We start from the raw sequence: 12,506 nt of genomic DNA on the forward strand, positions 1-12,506 counted from the left end.
TTGATTGTTTTTTTTAAAATGCAGATTTCAAGCAAGAGTTACATACTCTTGCCCCAACACTTACTAGTTACTTGTAACTATATTGACAGAGCTCCTGTAGCATCATCTGTCAAAACTAAAGCGAGGGCAGTTATGGTGGCTGCTGATCTCACAAATTCTTTTGGCTGAGAAATACTCTCCATGCAATGTTATAATAGTACTCACATTGTTATCTGTACTTATTGTATAAAAATAAATTTCCCGGTAGGGAGTTATAAACCACTGCTAAGCAACTGGATGTCCTATTACACCCTTTTACAGTCGGGCCAGGTACTATTGTATATTTCCGTTACCTTATTGCATTCATATTACATGCAGTTATGTAACCACTGTGTTACACTCGCTAGCTATAGTCATAACAACATAGAGGTGGTGTCACTGTGCAGTAGAAAAATTAGATAGTGACGTGTCAAGAATGGTTGGGCTGTGAGCTACTACGTACTAAACAATATAGTGGTCAGACACGATACAATTACTAAGAATGCAGCCATTCATTGTTGTATCAGTTTCCATATCCCATGTAAACAGCGACATTGCATCATTAGCCCTACAGCTGTATATAACAAGGGTAATATATCAGTTTGTAAAATATACCTGTCTGCAGTTAATCCACACACTAACCAGATCAGCCTGATTATATGCTTGACATTTTGTGACGCAATTTAGAATATTATTATGCCTTCCACATAATTATTTTTAAGTGAAGATCCCAAATCAAAGATATTGAAAGTAGTGTGTTTCACTTATTCATTGGTTGGGCAAGATGATATAATGCAATGAGCATTTGTGAGTTGGCGACCTAGTTACATCCCATTTTCACAGTGAAGACATATATACACTGTAATTGGCTACAAATTTGTAAACGTACAATTGTTTGTACGTTTACAACTTGTGGTAAGGTTGCTCACAATGATCAAGAAATCAAACCATCCCGTCTTCCATGACAACGTTGTGGAATGACACATGGAAACAGTATGATACCTTAGTTACCACTGATCATGTACACTCAATAAATATTGATGTCATTGCGTGCATACAGTAACAAGAAATATGATTGGCATTATTTCTCCTCAAGGTTCAGTATATTGTTTGAACTCCATGTAACTGACTCCACAGATGTTCCTTTGTACTTGCTGGTTTCAGTGTAATGCAACACGAGTTCAAAGGGTACCCATAGCACACAGCATACTCATTTCCTCTTCAACAGAAACAGACACACACCTAGCAATACCCTGTTAGCAGTATAACCAAAATAGGGCAAATTGTTCCTTCCAGTTGTGTAATGATATGCCAGTATGGTGAGCAGTGTACATGAAATTCAACTGCGACACAACATTAGCCTGAATCAAGCACTGGCTTCAGTTAATTAATACTGGCTGTGATAAACTACTATGAAAGTATGTTACTATTGTATAGTGGTCAAATTGAATAGTGTTAAAATAAATAAATTTACAACTAATTTTATTATAACAATACAATCACACACCAAGCCTTGTAAACAACTATTCTACTCTACTCACTCCATCAGCATACTGGAATTCATCACTTGTTTTGTATGAGAACATATCCATTGCTACAATACAACTCTCACTGACTACTGGTTCAGGGTCACTGATGAACCTTTGGATAACTTCTCGATACTCTTCATGACCAATAGAACCCAACGCATCAGCGCACTCGTGACGTACTACATGGTTCTCAGTAACGTCTTCTAATTTGCTTTTAAGTGTTGCAACAGCGGCTGGATGTTCAAGCTGGCCAAGTACAAATGCCACTTCATGCTTAAATAATGGATTACTGTCCATAAACCCCTTTAATAACACTTCAACTGCTTCAGTACTGTTAATGTTTCTCAGAGAAAACATGGCTCTGTACCGGTGAAACAAACTAAGAGAAGAATTCAAGTAATCATTACTCCAGCAGCTGAGATTGCCTTGTTCAAAGGGTGGCGCTGGATCAAATGAGTTAAAAGGAGACATCAAGAGTTCTGTATTATATACTTGTTTCCATTCAATAAGGTCCAGAGCGATACAACAAGTATCTGCTACCATTCCAGCAGCATCAGTGGTATACTTCTGTAACACAGGAATAACAATGTCGTGGGTAGTGGTGCTGGATAGTGCTCCAAGAGCTTCCGCTGCTTCATGCCTCACTATGGCTTCCTGACTAAGGTCTTCTAAAACATTAATGAGTATTGGAACAGCACTGGTATCTTGAATCTGTCCAAGGCAATATGCACACTCATGTTTCAGGAGGGCAGAAGGGTCAGTAAAACACCGGGAGATCTCTTTAATGGCAGTAGCCCCCATGATGTTACGTAGTGTGAAGAGAGCTCGAAATCGTTCAGCCATGCCTGTTGATTGGTCATTTAGGATGATCCCAACTTTTGAAATTGTGTCTTCAGAGAATTTAGATTCAGCCATTGGTTAAGTATATTCCAATTGAAGATCACCACCTTTACTCTTACTAGGAGAACGCCTATAAGAACAGTACAACGCACATCACAAAAGTAACCTTAACAGAACCTATACCTTTGTTACTGTCAGTATCGAGATCATAGTTAACGCCCCCGTTCTGCCATTCAGCGTACAAACAAAACAAACGCCCACGTTGTCGGTTGGAGGTCAAAGAAACTTGGCTCTGCAAACAATTAATTTCCAATTTAAAGTTTATCACTTAATTTGTTGTTGCAGAGTGCAATAGGCTCCCGCTGTGCAGATGTATGAAGAGGGCTCGAGAAGAACGTCACCTCCGCCTTGTCGAGCTACTCAGCTATAATGGGTTCCGCTGTAAGTGTCTTCTCCCCCAAACAAAAGTGGCCAGTTACATTAATTGGACATGAAGGCAGTGTCAATGCGATGTGTATTAGTACGGATGGCAGCCTTGTTGGTACTGCCTCTGAAGACAGCACCGCTCGAGTGTGGGAGTCAGTCACATTCAGCTTAGAATCGCAAATGACAGGTCACACACAGTACACTAGTTGTATTGACATGAACGAGAACGTCATAGTAACTGGGAGTGCTGATAAGCTGATCAAAAAGTGGGATGTCTTTTCTGGCTGCTGTTTGGCAACATTTATTGGTCATGAATCAGTTATAACTCAGGTGTTAATCCACGGTAACCATCTGTTCTCAGCAGCCCTGGATAAGACTGCTCGTCACTGGGACCTCAAGACCTGCCAGTGTTTGCACATCTACCGTGGACATACAAGATCCATATCATGTTTACTATTCATTAACCTCATGACTCAAGACCGGCGACCAGAGAGAAGAAAATCCCGGTCTAAAATTGAAAGAAAATTATCCACAACAACTCGGTTCTCATCAGCACAACACAAAGCCCTCCTCATTACTGGTTAGTCACAATGTGTTGGTAATGATTATTTTGACAGTGGAATCGTAATTTTCAGGCTCAGCAGATAATACTGCTAGAGCATGGACATTACAAAGTGATACTAGTGTTGTAGTATACAAGGGACATGGCTCTGCAGTATTGTGTATGGCTGCAAGTGAACCAGATAGGGAACTGTTCACTGGCTCATCAGATGGCACTGCCAGATCTTGGAATGTAGAAACTGGCCAACCACTGAGAGTATTCGAAGGCCATCAAGCGCCAGTCACCTGTATGCAGGTTAATTGATTCTCAATGAATGTTTACATTTTAATAACAACCCAAGAAAGTGTGTGTGGTGAACTTCTAAGGCTAGTGTAATAACTCTCACTAATCTGTTGACCACATCTATTTAGTTTGGTTGTGACTTTGCTAGTGGGAGGCTGGGCAGCCTGCAATGTGTACATAACTTTCTGACCAAATTATGTGATTTGTTTTAACCCTTGCAGCTCTCAGGCAGCCTATTGTTCACTGGAAGTGCTGATTGTATGGCTCGATGCTGGCAAGTGGAGTTTGCGGAATGTTTAAGAGTGTATCGTGGCCATCAGAGCACTGTAAATTGTGTTATTGCTCAGGACGATGTCGGTACGTTGCTTTATTCATATTTCATGTTATGTTTTCGACAATGCTAAATTAAGTTAATTCCTCCCTTGTCTGAGGATTGTAGTATTGGACAAACAATGGTTTGACTAGCCCATGTACCCTGACTAAGCTTAGACAATCAGCACAAAATTGACATGAATTATTAAATGTTTCCATGTGTGGCACAACAGTGTCCTGGTATAATTATGTCATCATTATTGTAGTGTTTGCAAGCAGTAGAGATGGTTCGGTGCGAGCGTGGGACATCAAGACTGGCATTTGTAGAAAGCTATTCAAAGGTCACAGCTACCCTATCAATTGTATGCAGGTATGTACAGTGATATCATCCCATGAAGACTCTTATCATTGATGTCACTGAAGGTACATGGCGACCGCCTATACTCCGGCTCATATGATAAAACAGTCAAGGTCTGGGATATTTCATTTCTTCATAATTCATTACCTGGTACAGCTGTTTAAAATGTTTTTAAACCATATTTTTGACCTTTTTTAATCACTTGTTTTATAAAAAACAATATTTTCAAAAGCTTATGTCTTGTGTTGTATTGCAGGCTTATCATTGAAAATGTTGGCTATGTTGTTCATTATTTACAAACAATGGTTTGCGGTTAGCAATCAGTGTACCATTTAAGCCCACCACTTATCTGGCAACATCTTTCTCTATGGAATAGGTTTTCTGTCGTGATTAGATCATCGTCAATAACGTGTGGATGACCAGTCTAGCGGACGAACAACTAATGAATATAATTGCAACCTCCCACTCAAGGAATGTGTACATGTAACTACTGAAATGCTACACTAACAATGTAATGGAGTTATCTCATTGTTACACTGTATGGCCGTCTAATAGGAATTAATGTTGACCAGATGCATGATAACTAGAAAGTTCATTCATAAAATTGACGTCTGGAACCGCAATGACACCATATGTGGCTTTGTTTCGACGCATGCAAATTGCTCCCATAGTTACGTGGTGCTTCCTCGGGGGTGGAAACCCAATATTTCTTCGTAGCTATAGAACCAGTCTGTATGTCAAAACAGTGTTGTATGGGTTCCGTACATTTCTGTTGAATATTAATCTGCTGTGTCAGTAGTACTGTAGAAGCCCAGTGGCTTTCATTGTCTCCACAGAAATCTGACAAAAATGGAAAATGTGACACAGAGGATATATGATTCTTGCATATTATCAATTTGTTTTGTTAGCCAATATTTAATGACTTCCCCATTAACCACCATTCCCAATATAGTGACATGCATTATATCATCTGCTAAAATTATAAGCGTAAGTCTTCTCCATACGGTGCAGTGCGTGCAAACAAGTTGTACAGTTTGTTGAAGGTATATCCTTAATGTTACATGTTGAAGGTAGATTTACTGTTGACTATACTTGATATAATATTAGATAACTATCTCACATTGTTCACATCACTGAAACCCATGGAGCAGATATCCCACAACTTCTTATTAGCTATATAATTCAGAGAATTTTGTTCACATTTTTAAGCATCTGTTAGAGTGTTTCATTATATTTCATTGCAAAATAACATCTGAACCTCATCGTTATCTAATATGTGAGCCATTCACTCCAGTTGAATTTAATAACATGGCAGTGACCACACCACAAGTATATGTGTGACTTTGTGTAGTCAGTAACTCATAATATTACAAACTCAATATCATAAACTGATTTGAAACAAAGCTGTACGATTTCTTCTTACAGGACTTCTGTCCAGAAATTAAAGCATTAGCTATATAGCTTCAGCAGTTAAAACTAATCTTGTTAATAGGACCACCTCTTATGTGACCACATCAAACATATCGTATAATCCATGACTTGTCTGGTACAGAGCTGAAATATTATGAAACTGTAATTCGGTGGTACAAGACAAGGAAGTTTTCTCAGTCTCAAATATTAACTGATCACATTTGATGAAACAATAAACGGTAACTTAAAAGTATAATTTGTAATAATCAGTCTTGAGTTGTAGATGTTTAGTACATAGATAACACCTATGTGTTTAATATTAGTGTGAAAATGAACAGCCTAGAAATTGATCTGGTTTGTCTCTTGTTGCATGGATGGGACTTACAAATCACATGCACTCATTGAAATATATGTTTAGCACTGTGCTTCTTTACAAAGGTGTACATTATATACTGAACAATGATATATCTTTGCATCAGCTTGCGGCAGTGTCTTTGCCAAAGATAGATTTACATTGTAATGGGTATATTGTATTCAGATCAATTTTCTACATGCATTGTTACTATATATACACCGAAACCTGCTTGTAGTAGCCATCCGTCTTAAGAGGTCACCTCTCTATGCCAACCAACTTAGAAACCAGAATTCCTCTTCTGATCCACAACCAGCAGTCTGTTGAGGTCACAATAGTTTTATTGGACACTATAGGCAGGTTTCACTAGCTACATGTTAATTGTTTTGAATACTAACATTATTGTTATTCTATCCTGATATATTATTTGCTCGCTAGGCCATATATGAATCACACAATATCAATTGCATCATGACTGCTATATTAGAATACACAAATAACAACCAAGAATACCATAAATGTACAATATCCTCATCAAGGTTATATGATCATTGCCACACTGTACTATGTATGCTAACAGAGCTCCTAGCTATTATACCAGTTTGCATGCAGTGTGTTGTAAGTGGCAATGCTCCACTGAACAGCACCATCCGCAGTAACAGGTAGAGGTGTCAGGTGTGATGGAAGCCAATGGCAGCAATCCCTGGTGTTAACACCTGGCCTCCATTGTGTCCCAGTGTAATGAAATATACACTGGAACTGTGATATAACCCAGTGAATGCATGGGCGGCAGATCAAAGGAGCTAACATGGTGATATCAGTCAGTGAAGCAATAGAAGGGAATTGCCCGCGACTTCTTATTAGGAATGAGGAAGTACTATAGATAGCGCGCATAAGATGAGAAGGAAGCCTACAACAATGTATAACGTGTAAGGCTTGTGACATATTGCATATTCTAGTATGTATAAGTTAATTTTATACATTGTGGCTAATTTGTAACTAGCAAGTATCACATGACACAGTCATCTGAGCACTCCAATATTTACTGCCTGAAGTCATAATCTAAGCATTTGCTTATTGTACATGAACAATTAAAGACTCATAGAGTGTTTTGTTGTGACTTAAATCATTATTGAATTTGCTTGCTTCAGTTTTACTTAAATCATCAATTGCGTGGAAGACAAAATATAATTGACATTAGTTAATGTGGAGCCATTAAGAGAGCATTACGGGTTTGTAATGTAAGACATTATTATTAAATGGCCTCTATACTAATTTGATCAACCATGTGTATACATACATGTTTGCATCTTCCGTCAACATAATAACTCTGTAAATAGAAGGTGTACATGTCAGACACCTGTACATCTGTGTTTGCATATACTGCTTAAACTGCATACATGTTAGCTACAGAAATTAATTGTATAATACCTGTCACCTCTGATACACCTTTATAATTCACCTGACATTTTGTGCTGACAACATTAACTTTCTGCTATGACAGAGAGTATAGCCTTTCCCAGCTACATATTCCTTTGTGTGCTACTCTGACTACCACTGTTGTCAGTGGAATTACTAGTGACCTCCCCAATAACTTTTCAATAGAGCATGTCATCAGACCTACCATGTTTCTACATACAGGAATGCTTAGTACATCACAAGGAGAAATGTATTGGACATGTATGTGGCAGTGTTGGCCCAACCCCAGTGTGATGATGAAACTCACTTTGATGATTGGATTGGTTATCTGGAAAGGACTGCCAATTGGAAAAATTGGAAATAATAACCCTGATGCAATTTGCTGGCTGTTTATGGTGGGAGAACGTTATTCATATAAAACAATGGAATTTGGTGAGTCCAACTAAACTGAGTTCTTACCAGTAAGTCATTTTCACCTTGCAAACATGTTTGCATGGACTCTGCATGGTAACTGTAATAGCAGCCATATAGAGTCAAACCAAAGAAGACAAGAAAAGTAAAACAGCTAGAAGAATCCTTTGAATAAATTATCCACTTACCTTAGTTCAGGAACTGATGAAAGCATCTTAAAACAAGGAAGACATGTTGGCAAGAAACAAGACAGATCAGCAAACAACATAGTTAGATTGCCAACAAGGCTTTTATATAATCCCAGAAGCTGACCATGTGGAACTAATGTCTGGAAAGTATACAACAATGAAGGATACTGGCATATTTGGGGAATGACTGCAGTGTGCAGCCCATACATTTAGATGCTTATTATCACTCACTTGTTACTGGCATAACTGTATAACTGTCTGTGTTCATTGCATGTGTATGATTTCATACCTACATTAGTTCACTTTAGAGCTAAATAGGCCTTGGTCTTCACCCCATGCGTGGAGCAGTACTGACTACAATGATATGGATGGAAAAATAAATCTTGGAAGTCAGAGGTGTTTTACTGCGATGCTGTTTTGTATGTAGTAAGGTGTTAGAAGCCTTATTAATGAACCACTTCTGTTTATACACTACAGACAGTATAGTTTTATTTCATTAAATGTTGGATCAAACATGATAAATAAATGGAGAAAGTTATACGTTGACTCGGGCATGGTGATCATTAATAATTTAACTGCATGACATATATTGCACTGCATATAGAGCAACTTTTTCATCATGCTATAAAGTGTACCAGCAATTGGCCATCTGGTAGAATAGTTTCTTTGCAGATAGGGTTAAGGGTGACCTTTCTAGTTGAACTGATGCATATAACTGAAAAAATTTGAGTCATGTTACAATATAGTTCTGAGGGGGTGTTGTAGCAGTGAAGAGTGATAAACCATGCAGTAAGGAATATCTAGACTTATGCTGTATTCTTTTACCAACTCTTGTGTAAAGTATGATACAGTGACTATAACACCTGACCTATAGATAAGTGCAGTGTACATTTCCTTTTAACTCCTCATATCACCCGGTACTTTTAAGCAGCATATCATCTATGCCCGAGTCAACTATCACTTTTAAGCAGCATATCGGCTTGTCCAATTTATGAGTAAAGCAAATGCAGCTTTAAAATTTAATAGTACAATTCTATGCTTCATATGCGTATAGCAACACAGTGAAAGTGTGCGTAATACATGTGTAGTATGTGTGACTGATAAAAACTGAATGTTTACATTCCTTTGTTTTGTGAGAGAATCTTATCATAGACTCCACAGATCAATATAAGTAAAGTTCGCTTAAGCCACAGCCAGAACCATACCACTTGGGCTGATACAGAGGGGGTGGATCCCTGCATCGGCAATAGCTACTTCAAGGTTTCCCAGTCTGTCATCTGTCATGGTAACATGTAACCATGAATGAATCCTATAATCTTTTAATCTTTTGCTTCAATGCACAGGAGTTCTCATAAGCTTGGGAAAAGTATTGAATCTGTATTTCCACTTGAAAATGAGGTGTCAATTTTATTTTATCTACTAAAGTTGCAGAGAATTTATGGCCATGAACTTGCCATCTAGCAAGCTCATGCACTATCAAGGTTGCAATGTTGCCTTCTGCTGTGGTTTCCATTTTGATTTTAACATGGTACATAATAGCTGTATGTCCATAGTACAAATTACAGCATTTACGATATACTTTTTCCCAAAGTTGCTCATAATACTGCTTGACCTCAATGAATACCTCCTGGAGTTGTCCTTTGAAGCATTCAGCAATTGGCTTGATTGGCTCCAATAGTGAAAGCAAAAATGTGTAATTATGTGCTCAAAGCTAGTAAAAATATGCTTCAGTCCATTGGCAGTACTTCAAGATTTGGCAGTATCCCAAGCCCAATTAGAATAAATTTCATCATCATCATTAGCTGGTAAGCAGATTTGTTCCCAAATTTTTACAACATAAGGATATAACTCTAGAATTGCAGTGAATGTATGGCGATGTTTTATCCCCTTGTTATGTACAACTCTAATTTATAAGTTGTTTTTTTGCAGATGGACACAAGCACTCAATCATACATGTGCTCAAAAAACTGCTGTCTCTGTGAAAGATCATGAAAAAATAAGAATGCTTGTTGACATTATCAGTCATACTTTGACAGCTTGGAACACATTACTAGATTTAAAGCTGCGTAGGCAGCATTCTTGAAATTCATCACCTGGTACAGCGCTTGAACACCAAAAGTTAAATATGGTTTTATGACCTCATAGTAGCTGTCTGCTTCACATATGATAGCACACCGTAGCCCCTAGAATGAGCATGCAAATACTGGGTATGTTTCAGACAGTATATACAATCCTTCATTTGTACTCTCCAGCCCAACTTGAAACCTGCCCCCTTTGATAAATTTCTTTGGAACCACCAGTTGTATTACTGTATCGCTTACACATGCAATAAAAGTACCCCAAATAGGAGTGGTGAGCCTGTTGGAAGTTCCATGCACTAGATTGTACCTGCTATGAAGGAGATGGGTAGTTTGCTCAGTTATAGCAATTTAATATACAGCTGGATAGATTGGATGTTACTTATAACTTAAGTGCATGCACTGACTCAATGCAAATGTGTTGTACAGGAAAACATTCCAGGGATAGAACTATTATTCCACAGGAGCTAGGGTAGTACTAATGTGCTTAACACATGATGGTATGTAGCTATGTATGAAAATAGAAAAAGTGTATCAAAATATATAATTTCTTGTATTCTTTTGTACAATAAGCAATTCAGCTGTTATTCACATTATGTACTCAAAGAAAGCATTAAGAGTTACCAGCCAGGCTTACTAAACCAATCTGTCATCTCTAACTTGATGTAAGTAGAGCATCTGTAAGTGATAAGAAATTATATAAGAGTCACATGTAACCACCACATCACTTACACTCCCGGTCTCCACTTGTCTCCTGAACCACTCTCCCAAGCAGCATACTATATTATGATAACATATCATCTTATACATAATGCTGCTTACAATTATTCAAAAGCTACTGCAACACTCAAGGAAGTAACTTACCAGAATGGACTTGGATGTGTGTGGCTGGAATGTCACACTAATTACATTGGACCCATCGGTGTTGTCCTATAGTGCAGTGGTGGCAGGGTAGTGTAGTAGTGTAGGTATCACTTACTTCACAAGAGTATGCATGTTTTCCTTTATCTCCAGCTATTGAAGTGATATTAACTGCCTCCTGATAATCTGGATGCCAGCAATAATGAAATAACTACGATACTGTTACATATGTCAAAATACTCACCAATCAGTGTGTTTTGTGAATCATAATAAACAAATGCTTCATGCAAGAACATGTATCGCTGCATGGACCAGGATGTAGGGCTCTGGCTCCACTCATAGTGTTCCCTTATTACAGCATGATTGGTCCTCCACACTGCCTCCTTGAGAGGGAACCCAATATGTGCCCCATTGGCATTATTAGGGTTGTAAAATTTTAAGCAGTAAGCAAAACCTGGCTTCCGCCCAAAACATTGATTTATCAAAGGAGAACTTTTGCCCAGGCATTACAATTGCAGGAGTAGTGGGTGGTCATTGGTGGTGCACAAGAATGTCCCCAGTTCAATGTCTCCAACAACACTTGTTCTTGGTCATCAAAAGTTTGACTCAATAAGCCCTTCATCCAAAGAGACGAGACATACCTAAATGTTGAGTGAATATATTTTACCTGTCAGTCCCTGTGAGCTCATTCCAGCAATGGTGCCATAAAGAGCAGCAAACCCAATGGAAACTGAGGTAGATGAGTCTTTAGGTACATTCACCACCACCAACTTGTATTTGTTGATACCTGCAACAAGACCATATTTGTTCAATCAATCATATATACTGTAATTCACTTTATTATCATGCAAAAATTTGGTGATAAAAATTTTCATGTAAATTTTTGTACAAGTTTTGCATACAAAAATATTAGAATAAAAAATAGAGTAAATTACGGTGGTAAAAAAAATATACTGTTATTTTGTAGTCACTCACCAGTGTCTTTGTTCCAGTCAAGATTCCTACCAGAAAATAGTTGTCCATTAGCTGTTCTCTTACCCCAAACCACAAACATGGAACATTGCAGCCCCTTTGCTGGTTCAACTTTAGGTGATCACTCAGGAAGCAATTCAGCCACCGTGGAATTGAACTCTCTAAAAGATAACAAAGTATTGCTTGTCAGGTGGGTATAGGTTAAAGAAGTTATATTTATTTGGTCTGTGAATACACTTGTAATTGGTTCACCTCAAAAATTACAGCAGACTCACTTCATTTGTTGCACACAGACATATATACATGAAACTTTATGTGATACTTGCCACAGTACAATTACCTCAATAAGATATAGACGAAATCTTTCAGGTCACCGGGTGCATTAGCAAGAACAATAGCTCTGGCCACACTGGGTACACCCCTTGTCTCTAGCTCCATACTCTAATCCCTGTAACTCCATCATAAACTGAGGTGTCACCTCAATTGAC

At 38.1% G+C, this 12,506-nt stretch overlaps 3 protein-coding genes across 3 annotated transcripts; 1 reads left to right on the plus strand and 2 right to left on the minus strand.

Moving 5' to 3' along the window:
• Positions 1-1,026: 1,026 nt before the first annotated feature.
• LOC136241605 (deoxyhypusine hydroxylase-like) lies at positions 1,027-2,711 on the minus strand. The gene is made up of 2 exons (XM_066032842.1): positions 2,571-2,711; positions 1,027-2,517 (listed from the first exon to the last, which is right to left on the minus strand). The coding sequence occupies exon 2, from the start codon at positions 2,460-2,462 to the stop codon at positions 1,542-1,544; it is 921 nt and encodes a 306-aa protein (XP_065888914.1). The 5' UTR covers positions 2,463-2,517; positions 2,571-2,711; the 3' UTR covers positions 1,027-1,541.
• LOC136241604 (WD repeat-containing protein 86-like) lies at positions 2,655-4,616 on the plus strand. Its single transcript, XM_066032840.1, has 5 exons — positions 2,655-3,393; positions 3,449-3,669; positions 3,879-4,014; positions 4,236-4,339; positions 4,393-4,616. The coding sequence occupies exons 1-5, from the start codon at positions 2,817-2,819 to the stop codon at positions 4,489-4,491; spliced, it is 1,137 nt and encodes a 378-aa protein (XP_065888912.1). The 5' UTR covers positions 2,655-2,816; the 3' UTR covers positions 4,492-4,616.
• A 6,103-nt stretch (positions 4,617-10,719) lies between these two features.
• On the minus strand, positions 10,720-12,506 carry LOC136241608 (uncharacterized). The gene is made up of 8 exons (XM_066032846.1): positions 12,359-12,506; positions 12,022-12,179; positions 11,714-11,833; positions 11,291-11,662; positions 11,165-11,232; positions 11,050-11,115; positions 10,918-10,964; positions 10,720-10,863 (listed from the first exon to the last, which is right to left on the minus strand). Exons 4-8 carry the CDS (start codon positions 11,352-11,354, stop codon positions 10,806-10,808), a joined length of 303 nt encoding a protein of 100 aa, XP_065888918.1. The 5' UTR covers positions 11,355-11,662; positions 11,714-11,833; positions 12,022-12,179; positions 12,359-12,506; the 3' UTR covers positions 10,720-10,805.

This window comes from Dysidea avara, chromosome 12 (genome assembly GCF_963678975.1).
Source record: "Dysidea avara chromosome 12, odDysAvar1.4, whole genome shotgun sequence".
Taxonomy (NCBI): Eukaryota; Metazoa; Porifera; class Demospongiae; order Dictyoceratida; family Dysideidae; genus Dysidea; species Dysidea avara.